Source organism: Scyliorhinus torazame, chromosome 25 (assembly GCF_047496885.1).
Source record: "Scyliorhinus torazame isolate Kashiwa2021f chromosome 25, sScyTor2.1, whole genome shotgun sequence".
Classification (NCBI taxonomy): Eukaryota; Metazoa; Chordata; class Chondrichthyes; order Carcharhiniformes; family Scyliorhinidae; genus Scyliorhinus; species Scyliorhinus torazame.
In genome coordinates, this window is record NC_092731.1 from 32,886,137 (window position 1) to 32,908,073 (window position 21,937).

General features: G+C 52.5%; 1 protein-coding gene across 1 annotated transcript in view; it reads left to right on the forward strand.

The window, feature by feature from the left end:
• LOC140402464 (uncharacterized) overlaps window positions 1-21,481 on the forward strand; it is a 74,097-nt gene extending 52,616 nt beyond the window's left edge. The window contains exons 3-5 of the mRNA XM_072490275.1: window positions 736-769; window positions 7,043-7,151; window positions 18,183-21,481. Coding sequence (XP_072346376.1) covers window positions 736-769; window positions 7,043-7,151; window positions 18,183-18,487 — 448 coding nt within the window. The 3' untranslated portion in view covers window positions 18,488-21,481. The remainder of the gene's footprint in view (window positions 1-735; window positions 770-7,042; window positions 7,152-18,182) is intronic.
• Window positions 21,482-21,937: the final 456 nt, after the last annotated feature.

A 21,937-nucleotide genomic window follows, 5' to 3' on the forward strand; every position in this document is an offset into this window, starting at 1 on the left:
ACCGCAACGCGGAAGGGCTCCCTGTCTTCGGTATCGCTGGTCTGCATACTACCTAGATATGACTCAGTGTAGGGGGGCTGAATAGCCCGCATGTCCCTGCGAGGCTGGCGGAATTGTTGGGAATTGGCAGGTTGAGCTGCCCGACAACATCTGTCCTATATCTATCTCCCCTCAATTTAAAGCTATGTCCCCTCGTGCTGGACATCACCATCCGAGGAAAAAGGCTCTCACTGTCCACCCTATCCAATCCTCTGATCATCTTGTATGCCTCAATTAAGTCACCTTTTAACCTTCTTCTCTCTAACGAAAACAAGTCCCTCAGCCTTTCCTCATAAGATCTTCCCTCCAGACCAGGCAACATTCCGGTAAATCTCCTCTGCACCCGTTCCAATGCTTCCACATCCTTCCTATAAAGCGGCGACCAGAATTCCACGCAATTCCCTAAGCTTTGGAATGATCCTTTTTGAACTCTTTCCCGTGCGTCTACACATTTTCAGAGATAGGTTTTTGAAATCAACACGCTTCAGAATTGGTTTTCCCAGCACTCCTACTGCATCGCACTAACTTTCTCTCATTGATAAGCTGCCGTTATCTTACCTGAGCTTTTAATGGGGCTTCTCGAAATGGTTTAACCTTCGAGCAACCCAAGCCCACAGAGCCTGTTACACAATAGGAGCCTTTCATGGTCGAGGCGACCGGCACTAACATTCTCTCTTATCTCTTCTCTCAATGCAGTCACTGGTTGAACGTTCTCAGGAAGATGAAAGAGGTAAGACTCGGCATTTATCTGTCGAATATTCCCACATCCTTAATTCAGTGCGGGAACTCCACAAGCATTTGGAAGTGTCGTCTGCTAGACAATTGAGATATTATAGGCAGGCTCTCTCCAAAAGCTTTTCAAATGTGAAGCAATAACAACAAAAACAGCAAAAGTCCAATTGTTTTCAAAGTAGAATCCATAATTTCATTACTTTGCCACCTTCCGAACCTTGAAACTGTTAACAAATACTGTCTCAAAGATTTCCAAGGAATGTTGATCATTCAGAACTCAGAATTTAAGCCATGAATTCCTCACCGTTCCTGTTATCCTGCTATCACCCCCTCTGCCTGCAACCCCCCCCCCCCCCCACCCACCCCCCCCCCCCCCCCCCCCACCCCACCCCCCCCCCCCCCCCCCCCCCCACCCCCACCCCGGCCGAACCCTATCCTGGGCATTCTAACCTGCATCCTCTATTGTCTCTTTAAAGAGTACCAATTGTTTTCCCAATTAAGGGGCAATATACCGTGGCCAATCCACCGAACCTGCACATCTTTTGGGTTGTGGGGGTGAGACCCATACAGACACGGGGAGAATGTACACACTCCACACGGACAGTGACCCGGGTCCTCAGCGCTGTGAGGCAGCAGTGCTAACCACTGCGCCACCGCGCCGCTCCTCTCCCCTCCTCTGTCTTGCTTTGATTTCTGGTTGGACTGCTGGATAGGACTGTGATGATAAACAAGACACTGAGGCCAAAAACTACAGTTGTAGCTTGGGTTGGATAAATTTGTGTGAATCTGTGAAAGTTGGAATGCCCCCAGGCTAAGACAGGAGAGGTTTATTTTCAGGACACTGGTGAATCCTTTGGGGCTATAAGAGATCAAAGGATATAGGGGGAAAGCAGGAACAGGTTATTGAGTTGGATGATCATAATGAATGGAGTAGCAGGCTCGAAGGGCCGAATTGTCTCCTGTTCCTATTTTCCATGTTTCTAGGTTTCTAGGAATGACAACCTTGGAGCTGAACCTTTCACCTTTGAACGAATTGCTTTTCCCAACATGATGACATTAATGATTTGGAGTTTTACCTTTAGTTTTCAGTGTGGTATTGGCCTGTCAGCTGTGCCCCCGTTCTCTTGCCTCTGAATCAGAGGTTAGAGTCATAGATGTTTACAGCATGGAAACAGGCCCTTCGGCCCAGCTTGTCCATGTCGCCCAGTTTCTATCACTAAGCTAGTCCCACATGCCCACATTTGGCCCATATTCCTCTATCCCCACTCTGCCCATGTAACTGTCTAACTGCTTTTTAAAGGAAAAAATTGTACCCGCCTCGACCACTGCCTCTGGCAGCCCGTTCCAGATGCTCACCACCCTCTGTGGGAAGAAATTTCCCCTCTGGCCTCTTTTGTATCTCTCCCCTCTCACCTTAAACCTACTGCACCCCCTCCAGTGCAATCACATCCTTCCTATAATGTGGCGACCAGAATGGCACACAGTGCTCCAGCTGTGGCCTCACCAATGTTCTATATAACTCCAACGTGACCTCCCTGATTTTGTAATCTGTGCCTCAATTGATAAAAGCAAGTGTCCCATATGCCTTTTTCACCACCTTATTAACCTGCCCTTCTGCCTTCAGAGATATATTTACAAACATGCCAAGGTCATTAAGAGAGAAGGTTCAAAAAACGACGGCGCAGTGCTGGACATAGTTCTGGGGATGGAAGCCGGTCAGGTGTTCGAGGTGGCAGTGGGGGAGCATTTTAGTGATAGTGATCACAACGCAGTACGTTTTAAATTTGTCATGGAAAAGGAAAAAGATGGTGGATGGTAGAGCTTCGGATTGGGGAAGGCTATTAAAATAAGGCAGGATCTGGCCAAGGTAGACTGGGAACCACTATCTCTGGGTCACTTCTACAGTAGAACAGTAGGGGGCATTCAAAATGGAATTGGCAAGAGTACAGGTCCAACACATTCAATTTCGGGAAATGTAGGAGCAACAAGTCCAGGGAACCCTGGATGTGTAGGTGTATTCAGGATAGGAAAGAAAAGGGAGGCTTTTAACAGGTACAAAGGGAGAAAATCTAGAGAGGCCCTCATGGAGTATAGAAAATGCAGGGGTCAATTCAAAAAAGCAGTTCAGAGGGCAGGGGTGGGGGGTGGCATGCAAAAGCACCGGCGGCTAAGATGAGGGAAAATCCCAAGATATTCCATGAATATATGAAATGGAAGAGGATAACCAGGGAAAGAGAAGGACCCATTAGGGGCCAAGGGGGCAATCTGTGCATCACGCTGGATGGCATTGGTAGGGCATTAAATGAGTACTTCACATCTGTCTTCACATTGGAGGAGAACGTGGGAGCAGAAATCAGGTAGAGGGACTGGGAGGTTCTTGAGCAGATTGACATAGGGAGTGAGGAGGTATTGGCGGGCTTAAAAGTGGACAAATCCCCATCCAGGTGAGTTGTATCCCAGGTTGCTGTGGGAGACTAGGGAGGAAATTGCAGGGGTTCTGGTCCAGATGTTTAATTCCTCGGTGGCCACAGGGGAGGTACCAGAAGACTGGGGGTCAGCTATGTGGTTCCACTTTTCAAGAAGGGTGGTAGAGATAAACCAGGGAATTATAGACCAGCAAGTCTCACATCAGTGGTTGGGAAAACAATGGAAAAACTTCTGAAGGACAGAATCAGTCTCCACTTGGAGAGGCAAGGTTTGATCAGGAATAGTCAGCATGGCTTTGTCAGAGGGAGGTCATGCCGAATGAATTTGATTGAATTTTGAGAGGAGGTGACCAGGTGTGTAGATGAGGGTAGTTGATGTAGTTTACATATAGTCCCACATGGGAGACTGATAAAGAAGCAAATGCACATGGCATCAAGGGTAACGTGGCAAATTTGATCCATAATTGGCTTAGTGATGGGAGACAGAGGGTGGTGGTAGAAGGTTGTTTGTGTGACTGGACCCGTGTCCTGTGGGGTACCACAGGGATCAGCGCTGGGTCTTTTATTGTTTGTGATATATATATATTTTTTAATATAAATTTAGAGTATGCAATTCATTTTTTCCAATTAAGGGGCAATTTAGCGTGGCCACTCCACCTACCCTGCACATCTTTGGATTGTGGGGGCGAAACCCACGCAAACACTGGGAGAATGTGCAAACTCCACACGGACAGTGACCCAGAGCCGAGATCGAACCTGGGACCTCGGCGCCGTGAGGCAGCAGTGCTAACCCACTGCGCCACCGTGCTGCCCGTGTTCGTGATATATATAAATGATATAGATGAGAATCCGTTTGGGCAAGGGGACGCGGGGAGGGAGAATATAAGTAGGTCTGCAGGTGACACGAAGATTGTCCGGGTGGTTGACAGTGAAGGAGGAGGTTTCAGGTTACACAAGGATATAGACAGATTGGTCAAATGGGCAAATCAGTGGCAGATGGAATTTAATCCTGAAAAGTGTTGAGGTGATGCAGTTGGAAGGTGTAATACAACAAGGGAGTATTCAATGAATGGGTCACTGTCTGTGCGGAGTCTGCACGTTCTCCCCGTGTCTGCGTGGGTTTCCTCCGGGTGCCCCGGTTTCTTCCCACAAGTCCTGAAAGACGTTCTTGTTAGGTGAATTGGACATTCTGAATTCTCCCTCTGTGTATCCGAAGAGGCGCCGGAATGTGGCGACTAGGGGCTTTTCACAGTAACTTCATTGCAGTGTTAATGTAAGCCTACTTGTGACAATAAAGATTATAATTATAATGCAGACGGGTGATGAGGGCAGCCTGGTTTATATGTATATGAAATTTCTGTTTGACAAAGTACCAAATCAAAGAAATTAGGAATTTTAGATACAAGGGGTGAATCACACCCCCGCCGGCTGCTGAATTCTCCGGCACCGGAAATTCGGCGGGGGCGGGAATCGGGCCGCGCCGGTCGGCGGGCCCCGCCCCCGGCGATTCTCCGGCCCGCTGCTGTCATGCCAGTCCCGCTGACGTGAATCAAACCTCCTACCTTACCCGTGGGACTGGCGGCGCGGGCGGGCTCCCGGGTCCTGGGGGAGGGGGGCGCAGAGCGATCTCCCCGGGTGGTGCCCCCACGGTGGCCTGGCACACAATCGGGTCCCACCGATCCGCTGGCTGGCCTGTGCCGTGGGGGAACTCTTTTCCTTCCGCGTAGGCCATTGCCTCCGCGCTGGCCGACGCGGAGGTGACCCCCCCCTCCGCATGCGTGGGGATGACGTCAGCAGCCGCAGAAGCTCCCGCGCATGCGCGGACTTCCGCCACCCGGCGAAGTCCTTTTGGCCCCGGCCGGCGTGGCGCCAAAGGCCTTTCCCGCCGGCCGGTGGCGCGCCAACCACTCCGGCGCGGTCCTAGCCCCTCAAGGTGAGGGATTGGCCCCTAAAGGTGCGAAGAAATCTGCACCTATGGGGGCGGCCCGAAGCCGGAATGGTTCCCGCTACTCCATCCCGCCGGGACCCCCCGCCCCGCCGGGTAGGGGAGAATCCCGGCCAAGGAAAGATTGGAGAAAGTGGGCTTGTTCTCCTTATAATAACACTTTATTGTCACAAGTAGGCTTACATTAACACTGCAATGAAGTTACTGTGAAAAGCCCCTAGTCGCCACATTCCGGTGCCTGTTCGGGTACACAGAGGGAGAATTCGGAATGTTCAAATTACCGAATAGCACATTTTTCGGGCTTTGTGGAAGGAAACTGGAGCACCCGAAGGAAACCCACGCAGACACGGGGAGAACGTGTGGACTCCGCGCGCAAGACAGTGAACCAAGCCGGGAATCGAACCTGGGACCCTGACACTGCGAAGCAACAGTGCTAACCAATGTGCTACCCGTGCTGCCCCCGGTACTTCTTCAGCTTGGAGCAGAGAAGATTAAGAGGCGACCGGATTGAGGTGTTCAACAGTCTGAACAGTTTTGACAGGATAAATAAGGATATTCTGTTCCAGTAGCTGGTATGTCAGTGACTGGGGGGGGGGTCACAATTTCAAGATGGTCAGCGAGAGATTTCGGAGTGAGGTGAGGAGAAACGTCTTTACTCAGAGAGCTGTTGGGGTTTGGAATGCGCTGCCTGGGAGAGTGGTGGAGGGGGATTCCATAGGAGGTTTCAAAAGGGAGCTGGATATATATTTGAAAGTGATGAATTTAGAGGGCCACGGAGATAGGGCTGGGGAATGGGACTAGCCCTTCAGCCCATCAAGCCTGTACCAACAAAACCACTCTAATCTACATTAATCCCACTTCTCACCGCTTGGCCCATAGCCTTGAACGTTTCAAGAGCTTATCCAAGTTCTTTTTAACAATTATGAAGATTTCCTGCCTCAACTACCCTCCCAGGCCACACATTCCAGCTTCCCATCACCCTCTGGGTGAAAATAGTTTTCCTCAAATTCCCTCTGAACTTCCTACCTTTCACCTTAATATTGTGTCCCCCTCGTTATTGACCCTTCAACTAAGGGTCTTCCTGTCCACCAGGCCCCTCATAGAATCCCCATGGTGCGAAACGAGGCCATTCGGCCCATCGAGTCTGCACCAACCCTTTGAAAGACCACCCTACCTAGGCCCAATCTCCTGCCCTATTCCTGCGACCCCACCCTCAGGGGCAATTTATCACGGCCAATCCACCTAACCTGCACATCTTTGGACTGGGGGAGGAAACCGGGGCACCCGGAGGAAACCCATGCAGACACAGGGAGAACGTGCAAACTTCACACAGACAGCCACCTGAGGTTGGAATCGGATCCGAATCCCTGGCACTGTGGGCAGCAGTGCTAACCACTGTTATACTGTCATACACATTGTACACCTCAATCAGGTCCCCTCTCAGCCCTCTCTGCTCCAAAGAAAACGACCTGAGTTTATCCAGCCTCTCTTCATAGCTAAAATGTTCCACCCCAGGCAACATCCTGGTGAATCTCCTCTGCACCCTCTCTAGGGCAGCCACATCCTATAGTTCGGTGGTCAGGCTGACTAACCTGTAGTTGTTCAACATCACCCTCCGCCCTTTTTGAAACAGGAGGGTAACATTTTAATCCGCCATCTGGCACCAGCCCATATCCACGAAGGATTGGAAGACTGTCGACAGAGTCTCTGCAATTTCCCCCCATCCATCCTTCGGTAACCTGGGATACATTCCATCCCGACTTTCCTACTTTGAAGACAGCCAACCTTTGAAGTACATCCATTTTTCTCTCTTCTTCTTCACTTTGCTCTCTTTGCCAGTGTTTTGTCTCTGATACATTTAACCTGAGCATTGATTGGTTTCTCTTTCTTTTATTCAAAGTCTTTTTCTCCAAACGTGTCCCTGAGCAGGATCCACATTGATAAAGAGCACAGTATATCTGACCGAAAGAACAAGCAGGCGGCGATGGACGTGTGTCACCACCATGAAGGTAGAGCCTGTATTTATTCATTCTCTGTTGCTTCCCCCCTTCGACCCCTGGCAACGAAAGTTGTGGTGAATGTATTCACCATAATTCATGACACTGTAACCATTGTATCCACCTAATGCAACCTATGACCTGGAAGTGGTGATACGAGCTGCTTCCAGGTACTGCACTGTAACCCCGGTGGGCCCCGCCTCTGGCTCCGCCCTCACCGGGGCCATATATAACCTGGCCACCTGTGGGTGGCACTCATCTGCACAACCGACACTGGCTAGGCAAGTTCACGACTAATAAAGCCTTATGTTCACTCACTCTCTCTGCCTCTTGGTGAATTGAAGGTATGTCAATTTATTAGTCATAGACAGCACCATGGAAGCCACTCTAAAGCCAGACAGGCTCGAACTCGACGCCCGCGCGTCCGAAGCCAAGGAAATATTTGAACATATTCGAGGCCTATATCGACTCCTCCACAACGACTCCCTCGGAGACCCTCAAACTGCGACTCCTCCACGCTCGGGTGAGCCATCGAATCTCGGCAATGATTGAGAAAGCGGCCACGTACGAGGAGGCGGTCGCAATCCTGAAGGCGCACTTCGTGAAGCCCGTAAACGAGGTGTTCGCTAGACACCTCCTCTCTACTCGCCTTCAACGCGCCGGAGAATCGCTGGACGAGAATCTGGAAATCCTGACTCTACTCGCGAGGAACTGCAGCTATCGAGATGTGTCGGCGGAGGAACACATGAACTCACAGATCCGGGACACCTACGTGGCCAGGGTCTGCTCGAACTACATCAGGCAGCGCCTGCTGGAAAATGGGACCTCCGACATGCGGGACACGGTAAAGCTAGCTACCTCGCTAGAGGTGGCCTACCAGAACCTCAGTGCGTTCCCCGCGGGCCCGGTGAACCCCTCGTGGACACCCTCGTCGCGGCCCAGTCGGAGGCCTGCGCAGCGCGTCTGCCAAGCCAGCCCGGGGAACCGCAGTGCTACTTCTGCGGCCAGGGCCAACACCCCGGCAGCGTGGCCCAGCCCGCACAGCGATGTGCAGCGACTGCAGGAAAAAGGAGCACTACGCGAGAGTCTGTCTGGGCCGACCTAAGGACCAGAAATCAAAACGCACCAGGCCCGACCTATGGACTCGCAGCCCCACAGACCCCGCAATGTGGCTGCGTGCCTGCCCAGAACGCCTCCTCCAGATGTGTCATTGGCATTGTGCGAATCGTGGGGGCCGCCATCTTGGCCACAGGCCCCGGCAACGACCGACACGTGTGACAGATGGGGGCTGCCATCTTGGTTGCCATCTTCGATCTAGTGCGACACATGGGGACCACCATCTTGTGACTCCACCGACCACGCAGGCTTCCCGCAACTGTGCACGGTGACCCTCGACCAGTCGCAGCCGAAACCGCTAAAGAATTCCATGATGGTCGTCCGGGTCAATGGGCACGAGACCCCCTGCCTCTTTGACTCCAGGTGCACGGAGAACTTTGTCCACCCCGACACGGTAAGGCGCTGCTCCCTCCACACTTACCCCGCCTCACAAAAAATCTCCCTTGCCTCCGGGTCTCATTGGGTCAATCCAGGGGTACTGTATCGCCGATCTCGCGATGCAGGGCACGGAGTACACCCACTTTAAGCTCTACGTCCTCCCCCACCTCTGCTCGGATTGGATTTTCAGTGTAATCACCCAAGCCTGACCCTACAGTTCGGCGGACCCTTGCCCCCCCCTCACAGTATGCAGCCTTGCGACCCTCAAGGTCTCCCCCCACTTCACTCTTTGCAAATCTTACTCCTGACTGTAAGCCCATTGCCACCAGGAGCAGGCGGTACAGCTCGCTAGACATGGTATTTATCAAGTCGGAGGTCCGACTGTTGAGTGAAGGGATCATCGAGGCCTGCAACAGCGCTTGGAGAGCGCAAGTGGTGGTCGTCCGGACCGGGGAAAAGAACCGGATGGTTGTGGACTACAGCCAGACAATTAACTGATTTACGCAACTGGACGCGTACCCCCTTCCCCGCATAGCGGAGATGGTCAACCGGATCGCGCAGTACCGTGTATTCTCCACAGTCGATCTAAAGTCGGCCTACCACCAGCTCCCAATCCGCCCGGAAGAGCGCCACTACACTGCCTTTGAAGCAGCCGGCCGACTCTTCCACTTCCTCAGAGTTCCCTTCGGCGTCACCAATGGGGTCTTGGTCTTTCAGAGAACGATGGACCGAATGGTGGACCAGTACGGTTTGGGGGCGACATACCCGTACCTGGACAACGTGACCATCTGCGGCCATGATCAGCAGGACCATGACGCCAACCTTCAGAACTTCCTCCAGGCCGCCCAATCCCTCAATCTTACATACAACAAAGAAAAGTGTGTCTTCCGTACTACCCGACTAGCCATCCTTGGCTACGTCGTGGAGAACGGAGTACTAGGGCCTGACCTCGACCGTATGCGCCCCCTCACAGAACTCCCCCCTCCCCACAGCCTCAAGGCCCTAAAACGATGCCTGGAGGAGCATCCTAGTAGGAGAACTATGCCCAGTTGGTCCCCAACTACGTGGACAAAGCCCCAGTTTCCCCCTGACGGATGAGGCCCGCTCGGCCTTCAGCCGCATCAAGGCCGACATCACCAAGGCCACAATGCACGCGGTGGACGAGTCCGTCCCCTGCCAGGTAGAGAGCAATGCGTCAGACGACGCCCTGGCTGCCACCCTCAACCAGGCGGGCAGGCCAGTAGCATTCTTCTCTAGGATCCTCCACGCTTCCGAAATCCGGCACCCCTCGGTCGAGAAGGAAGCACAAGCGATAGTGGATGCCATGCGGCACTGGAGGCACTACCTAGCCGGTAGGAGGTTCACCCTCGTCACCGACTAGCGGTCGGTCGCCTTCGTGTTCGACAACGCACAACGGGGCAAAATAAAAAATGATAAAATCCTGAGGTGGAGGATCGAACGCTCCACCTACAATTACGATATCAAGTATCGTCCTGGGAAGCTCAACGAGCCCCCAGTTGCCCTGTCCCATGGCACATCCACCAGCGAGCAAGATGACCCACTCCGGGCTATCCACAATGACCTTTGACACCCGGGGGTCACCCGGCTTACCCTCTTCATTAAGGCCCGCAATCTGCCCTTCTCCACCGAGGAGGTCAAGGTAATGACCAGGGACTGCCAAGTCTACACGGAGTGCAAACTGCACTTCTACCGGCCAGACAAGGCCTGCCTGGTAAAGGCCTCCCGGCCCTTTGAGCGCCTAAGCATTGACTTCAAAGGGCCCCTCCCCTCCACCAACCGTAATTTATACTTCCTCCCCGTCATTGATGAGTACTCCCACTTCCCCTTCGCTGTCACCTGGCCCGACATGACCTCGGCCACTGTAATAAAGGCACTGCACAGCATCGTCACACTGTTCAGTTTCCCTGCCTACGTCCACAGCGACCGGGGCACATCGTTCCTGAGTGATGAGCTACGTCAGAACCTGCTCAGCAAAGGCATCGCCTCGAGCAGGACTATAAGCTATAACACGCAAGGAAACGGGCAGGTGGAGAGGGAGAACGCGACGGTATGGAAGGCCATTCTTCTGGCCCTCAGGTCTAGAAGTCTCCAAATCCCCCGCTGGGAGGAGGTCCTCCCCGACGCACTTCACTCTATCAGACCACTCCTCTGCACAGCCACGAACGAGACCCCTCATGATCATTTGTTTATCTTCCCCAGAAAGTCCATCTCCGGCGTCTCGCTTCCACCTTGGCTGACAACTCCGGGACCAGTCCTTCTCCGGAGGCACATGAGGAGCCATAAGACCGACCCCCTGGTCGAGAGGGTCCAGCTGCTCCACCCTAACCCCCAATTCGCCTACATCACGCACCAGGACGGATGGCAAGATATGGTCTCCCTATGGGACCTGGCGCCAGCTGGTTCCCCTGCCAACACGCCCCCATCCCCGCTGCCCGCCGCCACCTCCAGCACCCTGTACGCTCCCCTGGCTCTCCTGTATTGTCCCGCGCCGACACTGACACCACCCATCACCCCCCTGCCTACCCCCACACCCCAACTGTCTCCGACGCGCCAGACTGAGGCTCAAGCTCCAGGCACAATGCCCCTGGAGTCACCACCTGCAACAACCGTGCCCGCCGCACCACCTGAGCTGAGGAGGTCGAAGAGACTGATCCGGCCTCCAGATAGACTGAATATGTAATGACCCCATGTCACCCCCGCTGGACTTGATTTTTCAGCAGGGGGTGAATGTGGTGAATGTATTCACCTAATGCATGCATGACACTGTAACCTATGATCTATGACCTGGAAGTGGTGATACGAACTGCTTCCAGGTACTGTAATGTAACCCCGGTGGACTCCGCCTCTGGCTCTGCCCTCACCGGGGCCATATATAGACCTGCCGCCTGTGGGCGGCAATCATCTGTACAACGGACTCTGGCTGGGCAAGTTTATGATTGATAAAGACTAATATTCACTCGCTCTCGCTGCCTCTCGGTGAATTGAAGGTATATCACAGAGAAAGTGGGAAATATTTATACTGTGGAGTGAGAATGAAAGATGAGTCATAGCCTCAGAAACCCAGGGAAACCGGGTGCTAATGGCCACAGAAACCAAGGGGAAAGAGGGGTAATGGCAGTCCCCAGAGAGGACAAAAGGTGTGAAAGGCCAAACAGCAGGACCAACATATGAAGAGAGATTGAGTTGGTTTGGATTGTATTCGCTGGAGTTCAGAAGAATGAGGCAGATCTCACAGAAAGCTATCAAATCCTAACAGGACTGGACAGGGTAAATGCAGGAAAGGATGTTCCCGATGGTGGGGGTGTGTCCAGAACCAGGGGTCACAGTCTGAGGATTCGGGGTAGACCATTTAGGACAGAGATGAGGAGAAGTATCTTCACCCAGAGAGTGGTCGGCCTGTGGATTTCACCACCACAGGAAGTAGTTGGATGGATGGATGGATGGGTGGATGGGTGGATGGGAAGTAAAACATTGCTTTTTTCAAGAAGCTGTTTGATAGCACTTAGGGCGAAGGGAATCAAAGTATATGTCAAAGGAAAGGCGGGAAAGCAGGTGAGTTGGAAGATCAGCCATGATTATAATGAATGGTGGAGCAGGCTCGAAGGGCCGAACGGCCTCCTCCTGCCCCTATTTTCTATTTTCCTCTGTTGTCTCGGTGGACTTTGCAGTGCAGAGGGAGCGGCGTGCTGTCTGAGCATCTCTCGGATGAGATGCTAAACCAAGGATGATGTTTGGGGTTCTCCAGCCTCCCAGCCGCGTGCTTCTCGGCTGTGGGAGGCGGCGCACCGTTTGCTGACAGCGGGATTCTCTGCTCCTGCCGCTGTCAACGGGAATTCCCATTGAAGCCACTCCCCCCACCCCCACCCCCACCACCCGGCCCGCCGCCGAGATACCTACAGGGATGGGGTGCACTGCCGGCTGGACCAGAGAATTCCATCGCCGACAAACAGCCGGGAAATTCCGGCTGGTATTTTCTCGGGTGGATGTATTCTGAAGGAGACCACAACACGCATACCACCCCCAACATGCATACCACCCCAACACGCATACCACCCACAACACGCATACCACCCCAACACACATACCACCCACAACACGCATACCACCCCCAACACGCATACCACCCCCACCACGCGCACCACCCACAACACGCATACCACCCCCAACACGCATACCACCCCAACACGCATACCACCCACAACACGCATACCACCCCCAACACGCATACCACCCCACCACGCATACCACCAACAACACGCATACCACCCCCAACACGCATACCACCCCCCAACGCACATACCACCCCCCAACACACATACCACCCCAACACACATACCACCCCCCAACCCGCATACCACCCCGAACACGCATACGGGCAGCACGGTAGCCTTGTGGATAGCACAATTGCTTCACAGCTCCAGGGTCCCAGGTTCGATTCCAGCTTGGGTCACTGTCTGTGCGGAGTCTGCACATCCTCCCCGTGTGTGCGTGGGTTTCCTCCGGGTGCTCCGGTTTCCTCCCACAGTCCAAAGATGTGCAGGTTAGGTGGATTGGACATGATAAATTGCCCTTCGTGTCCAAAATTGCATTTAGTGTTGGGTGGGGTTACTGGGTTATGGGGATAGGGTGGAGGTGTTGACCTTGGGTAGGGTGCTCTTTCCAAGAGCCGGTGCAGACTCGATGGGCCGAATGACCTCCTTCTGCACTGTAAATTCTATGATAATCTATGATAATCCCGCATCCCACCACCCAACACACATACCACCCCCCAACCCGCATACCACCCCTCAACCCGCATACCACCCCGAACACGCATACCATCCCCAACACACATGCCACCCACCAACACATATACCACCCCCCAACACGCATACCACCCCCCAACCCGCATACCGCCCCGAACACGCATACCACCCTCAACATGCATACCACCCCCAAACACGCATACCACCCCCAACATGCATACCACCCCGAACACGCACCCCCCCAACACGCATACCACCCCGAACACGCATACCACCCCCGAACCCACATACCACCCCCAAACACGCATACCAACCACAACACGCACACCACCCCGACACGCATCCTATCCCCAACACTCATCCCACCTCCCAATACACATACCACCCCCCAACAGGCATACCACCCCCAACACGCATACCACCCCAAACACGCATGCAACCCCCAACATGCAAACCACCCCCCAACACGCACACTACCCCCAACATGCATACCACTCTCAACAAGCAGATCACCCCCCAACACACAGACTACCCCAACACGCATACCACCCCCCAACATGCATACTACCCCAACACGCATACTACCCCCAACACGCATACTACCTCCAACACGCATACCACCCCCCAACATGCGCACTTCCCCCAACATGCATACCACTCCCAACACGCATACCACCCCCCAACACGCATACCACCCCTAAACACGCATACTACCCCCAACATGCATACCACCCCCAACATGCATACCACTCCCAACACGCAGATCACCCCCAACACACATATTACCCCCAACACGCATACCACCCCCCAACATGCATACTACCCCCAACATGCTTACTACCCCAACATGCATACTAACTCCAACACGCATACCACCCCCAACACGTGCACTTCCCCCAACATGCATACCACTCCCAACATGCATACCACCCCCAACACGCATCCCACCCCATCACACATACCACTACCCCAGCCCGCATCCCATCCCCAACAGGCATCCCACCTCCCAACACACATACCACCCCCCTACAGGCTTAACACCCCCTAACACACATACCATCCCAAACATGCATACTACCCCAACACGCATACCACCTCCGAACACGCACACTACCCCAACACGCATACTGCTCCCAACACGCAGATCACCCCAACACACATATTACCCCCAACACGTATACCACCCCCCAACATGCATACTACCCCCAACATGCTTACTACCCCAACATGCATACTAACTCCAACACGCATACCACCCCCAACACGTGCACTTCCCCCAACATGCATACCACTGCCAACATGCATACCACCCCCCAACACGCATCCCACCCCATCACACATACCACTACCCCAGCCCGCATCCCATCCCCAACAGGCATCCCACCTCCCAACACACATACCACCCCCCTACAGGCTTAACACCCCCCAACACACATACCATCCCAAACATGCATACTACCCCAACACGCATACCACCTCCGAACACGCACACTACCCCCAACACGCATACTGCTCCCAACATGCATATCACCCCCAACATGCTTACTACCCCAACACGCATACCTCCCCAACACGCATACAACCCGCAGCCGCAAACCATCTCCAACACGCATCCCACCTCCAACATGCACCCCACCCCCAACATGTACACCACCTCAACATGCATCCCACCCACAACAGGCATCCCACCTCCCAACACGCCTTCCACCACCCAACATGCATCCCACCCCCCAACACGCATACCACCCCCAACACGCATACCACCCCCCCAACATGCATACCACCCCAACGCGCATTCCACCCCAACACGCATACCACCCCCCAACACGCATACCACCCCAACATGCATACCACCCCCAAACACGCATACCACCCCCAACACTCATACTACCCCCAACACGCATACCACCCCAACACGCACACTTCCCAAAATACGCCTACCACTCCCAACATGCATACCACCCCTACACGCATACTACCCCCAACACGCATACCACCCCCAACACGCATACTACCCCAACACGCACACTACCCCAACACGCATACCACTCCCAACACGCATACCACCCCCAACACGCATACTACCCCCAACACGCATACCACCCCCAACACACATACTACTCCCAACATGCATACCACCCCCCAACACGCATACCACCCCCCAACACGCATACCACCCCCCAACACACATACATAAGAACATAAGAACTTGGAACATAAGAACTAAGCAGTAGGCCATCTGGCCCCTGGAGCCTGCTCCGCCATTCAATGAGATCATGGCTGATCTTTGTGGACTCAGCTCCACTCTCCGGCCCGTACACCATAACCCTTAATCCCTTTATTCTTCAGAAAGGTATCTATCTTTTTCTTAAAAATGTTTAAAGGAGCCTCAACTGCTTCACTGGGCAAGGAATTCCAGAGATTCACAACCCTTTGGGTGAAGAAGTTCCTCCTAAACTCAGTCCTAAATCTACTTCCCCTTATTTTGAGGCTATGCCCCCTAGTTCTGCTTTCACCCGCCAGTGGAAACAACCTGCCCGCATCTATCCTATCTATTCCCTTCATAATCTTATATGTTTCAATAAGATTCCCCCGCATCCTTCTAAACTCCAATGAGTACAGTCCCAGTCCACTCAACCTCTCATCATAATCTAATCCCCTCAACTCTGGGATCAACCTAGTGAATCTCCTCTGCACTCCCTCCAGTGCCAATATGTCCTTTCTCAGGTAAGGAGACCAAAACTGAACACAATACTCCAGATGTGGCCTCACCAACACCTTATACAATTGCAGCATAACCTCCCTAGTCTTGAACTCCATCCCTCTAGCAATGAAAGACAAAACTCGATTAGCCTTCTTAATCACCTGTTGCACCTGCACACCAACTTTTTGCGACTCGTGCACCAGCACACCCAGGTCCCTCTGCACAGCAGCATGTTTTAACATCTTACCGTTTAAATAATAATCCATTCTGCTGTTATTCCTCCCAAAATGGATAGCCTCGCAGTTGGCAACATTGAATTCCATCTGCCAGACCCTAGCCCATTCACCTAACCTATCCAAATCCTTCTGCAGACTTCCGGTATCCTCTGCACTTTTTGCTTTACCACTCATCTTAGTGTCGTCTGCAAACTTTGCCACATTGCACTTGGTCCCCAAACACACATACCACCCCCCAACACGCACACTACCCCCAACACACATACCACCCCTCAATACGCATACTGCCCCCAACACGCATACCACCCCCAACACGCATACTACCCCCAATACGCAAACTACCCCCAACACGCATACTACCCCCAACACGGATACCACCCCCCAACATGCACACTTCCTCCAACACGGATACCACTCCCAATACGCATACCACCCCCAACACGCATACCACCCCCAACACGCATACCACCCCCAACACACATACCACACAATAACACACATACCATCCCCAACATGCATACCACCCCAACACGCACACCACCTCCAACACATATCCCACCTCCAACATGCACCCCAACCCCAACATGTACACCACCCCAACATGCATCCCACCCCCAACAGGCATCCCACCTCCCAACACGCATACCACCCCCCAACACGCATACCACCACCAACACGCACACCACCCCCCAACCTGCATACCACCCCAACACGCATACAACCCCAACACGCATACCACCCCCAAACATCCATACCACCCCCCAACACGCATACTACCACCCCCAACATGCATACCACCCCCCAACACACATACCACCCTCCAACACACATACTACCACCCCCAACACGCATACCACCCCCCAACACACATACCACCCTCCAAAACACATACTACCCCCCAACACGCCCACAACCCCCAGCATGTACACCACCCCAACATGCATCCAACCCCCAACAGGCATCCCAGCTCCCAACACGCCTCCCACCCTGCAATATGCATCCCACCCACAACACGCATCCCATCCCCCAACACACACCCACCTCCCAACACGCACCCACCTCCCAACACGCATCCCACCTCCCAACATGCATCCCATCCCCCAAGACTCATCCCACCCCCCAATATGCATCCCACCCCCAACACGCATCCCACCCCCAACACGCATCCCACCCCCAACACGCATCCCACAATGACTTCAGCTGTGGCCCTGCGTAGCAACTCTTCCTTCTGAGTCAGGAGGTTCATAGAATCCACAGAATTGTTACAGTGCTGAAGGAGGCCTTTCGGCCCATCGAGTCAGCACCAACTCTCTGAAAGAGCACCGCACCGAGGCCCACCCTGTAACCCCACCTAACCTTTGGACACTACGGGGCAATTTAGCATGTGGTAGTCAAAACCCTTCGAAAGATATTTGAGGACACATCCAGCTTACACTTCAGTGAAGTACCGAGATTATTCTGCCTCTCAGGTGAAGCCAAGGCCCCCGTTTGCCCCCTCAAATTGTTCTAAAAGATCCCATGGCACAATTTAGGAAAAGAGGGAGCGTTCCTGGGGTGTGGTCAATATTCCTCCGTCCTCCAGCACCAGTGAACTGATGTTGTCACTATCACACGTCCATGTGTGATACCTTACCGTCTGTTAATTGGTTGCCAAGTTTCCGAAATTACAACAATGCATTGGCTACAAGGTGGTTTTCACCTTGCATCAAAAGCAACTTTATCACGGGAGAGATGACTTGTAAATATTCCTGAACATCCTCTTCTGTGTGATATTGGTTTACTCTCATATTGTTAAAGTATCAAATTTATTTTGAGTGGGATCTTTCTGTGTTTCTATCTGCAGCTAAACCAAACAGGAGTAAAGCGAGGCAGGCATCTGGGTGCCTAAGACACGGGTCCCAATCCAGAAAGGCTGTCGGAGCTGCCTGTCTGCTGGTGGGTGCGGCAGCCACGGGCCCCACCCTTGGTTACATGGTGACCTCGTCCACCGCGCCACCCTCGGAAACCGCTCCGCTGGATTTCACAGAGCTTGGCGTTCAATCGGCCGACTCCTGCCAGGGGGCTGACATCACCGGCTACAATTCATTCGACTGCGAGGCGATGGATCCAGACTTTAATATGTTTGACTTTGGAGGGTTTGCGTTCTAGATGGTGAAGAGGCCACTTCAACCCGCCTTGCCGATCTGTTCTCGTACCCAAGTCCCCGCGCGTGAACAGGGTTAGATATCTGGACCTACAGCTGGTTAGTGTTGCCAACCCGCCAGGTTTGCCCTGGAGCCTCCAGGCGTTGAATACTAATCTCTGCTCACCCTGGCCAGCAACCCAGGAGATGGAAATAATCAAAGTGTTAACAAAATTGTTTTTGTTTTGTCTTTCCTTTTAATGTTGCTGGTAATTGGTTTAGAAATGTTAGAGATTGGGGAAATAAAAATTGTTTGAATTCGTGGAATCGTAAAGGTCATGTAATGAAGCCTCCAGGAATAGGTCCCAACAGAGTTGGCAACTCTATAGCTGGTGGCAGTGCTTGTTACTCCATGATATTGACTAGTAAACCCTCTAAATGACATGGTGGCACAGTGGTTAGCACTGTTGCCTAACAGCGCCAGGGACCCGGGTTCAATTACGGCCTCGGGTCACTGTCTGTGTGGAGTCTGCGCGTTCTCCCCGTGTCTGCGTGGGTTTCCTCCGGGTGCTCCGGTTTCCTCCCACAGTCCAAAGATGTGCGGGTTAGGTGGATTGGCCATGCTAAATTGCCCCTTAGTGCCCAAAATTGCCCTTAGTGTTGGGTGGGGTTACTGGGTTATGGGGATAGGGTGGAGGTGTCGACCTTAGGTAGGGTGCTCTTTCTAAGAGCCGGTGCAGACTCGATGGGCCGAATGACCTCCTTCTGCACTGTAAATTCTATGATTCTATGATTCTATGACTTAGGTAAGGTGCTCCTTCAGAGGGTCGGGGCAGACTCGATGAGCCGAATGGCCTCCTTCTGCTCTGTAGGGATTCCATGATTCTATGAAACTGTTGAAAATCATGCAAACAAGATCGGCTTTAAGATAGAGGAGCTATAGTGTAAAGTTAGGGTAACTAGTTGCAAGTTTCCTGACCCACAAAGCAGACATTTGTAAGGCATCAGTACAAAAGATGAGGCTGGGACAACTCACAACTATCCTCAATTTGAGGGACCGAGTGGATGATCCATCTCAGCTCATCCGGAGGTCCTCAGCATCACAGATGTCAGTCTGCAGCCAATACGATTCACTCCGTGTGGTGTCAGGAAACGGCTGAAGGCACTGGATACTGTCATGACTATGGCCCTGACAATATTTCGGCAATAATACTGCAGACTTGTGCTCCAGAACTTGCCGCACCCCTAGCCAAGCTGTTCCAGTATAGATACAACACTGGCATCTCCCTGGCAATGTGGAAAATTGCCCAGGTGTGTCCTGTACACAAGAAACAGGACAAATCCAACCCGGCCAATGACTCTCGATCTCAGCAAAGTGACGGAGTGGGTCATCATCAATTCTATCATGCAGACCTTGCTTAGCAATAACCTGTTTACTGATGCTCAGTTTGGGTTCCGCCAGGCTCACTCATTACAGCCTTGCTTCAAGTATGGACAAAAGAGCTGAAGGCCAGAGATGAGGTGGGAGTGACTGCCCTTAACATCAATGCAGCATTTGACCGAGTATGGCATCTAGGAGCCCAGCTAAACTGGAGTCAATGGGAATCTGGGAAAACTCTCCGCTGGTTGGAGTCATACCTGGCACAAAGGAAGATGGTTGTGGTGGTTGGAGGTCAAACATCTCAGCTCCAGGACATCACTGCAGGAGTTCCTCAGGGTAGTGTCCGAGGCCCAGCCATCTTCAGCTGCTTCATCAATAACCTCCCTTCCACCATCAGGTTAAAGTGGGGTTGTTAGCAGATGACTGCACAATGTTCAGCAACATTCGCGACTCCTCAGATAATGAAGCAGTCCATGTCCAAATATCCATGACAATATCCAGGCTTGGGCTGACAAGTGGCAAGTTACATTCGTGCCACACAAGTGCCAGGCAATGACCATCTCCTACAAGAGGGGGTCTAACCACTGCCCCTTGAGATTCAATGGCATTACCATCGCTGAGTACCCCACAATCAATATCCTGGGGGTTACCATTGACCAGAAACTGAACTGGACGAGCCATATAAATACTGTGGCTACAAGAGTGGGTCAAAGGCTAGGAATCCTGTGGCGGGTAAATCACCTCCTGAGCCACCCCCCCCCCTACCCCCTACCCCCCCCCCACCCCCCCTCCGCAAAGCCTGTCCACCATCTACAAGGCACAGGTCAGGAGTGTGATGGAATACTCTCCACTTGCCTGGATGAGTGCAGCTCCAACAACACTCAAGAAGCTCAACACCATCCAGGACAAAACAGCCCTGCTTGATTGGCACCCCATCCACAAACATTGTTAGGGTCCTTCCTGTACATTCCCTTATTTCCCCTTTCAGTTATTTTGCCGTTATTATTTTGCATCCACGGATGATTAATGGACATGTGTCTTTAAGGCAGGCAGCAGAATTCGGAAGTGACAGGAGAGAACACACTGCTGGTCTCTGCTGGTTTGAACAGGAGCTCCAGACCTGTCTGCACCAAAGAGAGAGAGATGGGGTGGGACTTGGTTTGATTGATTGACTGGTGGCCAATGAATGGGCCCAAAAGACTATATTCTGCCCGGTAACAGGTGGCGATTGAATCCTATTCCAGTGGAATGAGTTTCCTGGCAGCACAGAGACAAGCTCCTGCTGCTCACTCCTATTTTCACCAGAAGAGCTATGAGTGCTGTATTCCTAAAACTACTGAGTGAATTAATCTACAGAAAAACCATTATAGGCTGCAAAACAGAGCCTTTAGCTTGTAGGTTTGCTGTGAATGAAGGTGTGCTAAAAACAACATCATCTAAAACAAATACTCTTTATCCTTTCGCTTATGATTCTTTACCCCTTTCCTTCTCTCTGTGTTTGTCTGTCTTGTGTGTGCATAGAGGGTGGGGGCAAGTTAAAGTGGGGGATTAAGAATTAGATACTGGTTAACCAGTTGTATTTGCTGCATATTTCATTGTAGTTCTTGTTATAAATAAACAGTATTTTGAATCTGAAAAATTAGGCATGGTATTTTTGAGTTAAATGGAATGTCACTCCCTTCCAACATCAATAGTCACGCGTTTTAAAAATATTATTCATTCAAGGTTTGTGGGTGTCACTAGCTGGGCTCGAATGGAGCTCGTTTGTGCAGGAAATGGGACTAAGTGCGGCCTCGGGGAAGCGTTCCTTGCCAAGGAACCAGTCCGGGATGAAGCCTGTGTCGGGAAACTCCCGCTAAATGAGCTCAACATGGGACTCTGTTCCATTTCCATTGAATCAAACCCCAAATCCCGCCGGCCACCAGGGTGGGATTTGAACCCAGATCTTCGCCAACATTTAAGCTTCAGTCAACATCACCAAACCAGATGATCTAATCATTGGATACAGCAACAGCAGCAGTTAGCGAGGAGAGGCCTGGATAACATGGAGAGGGTTGGAATATAATCTGTATCAGAGTTAGGGTCACTGTAATTC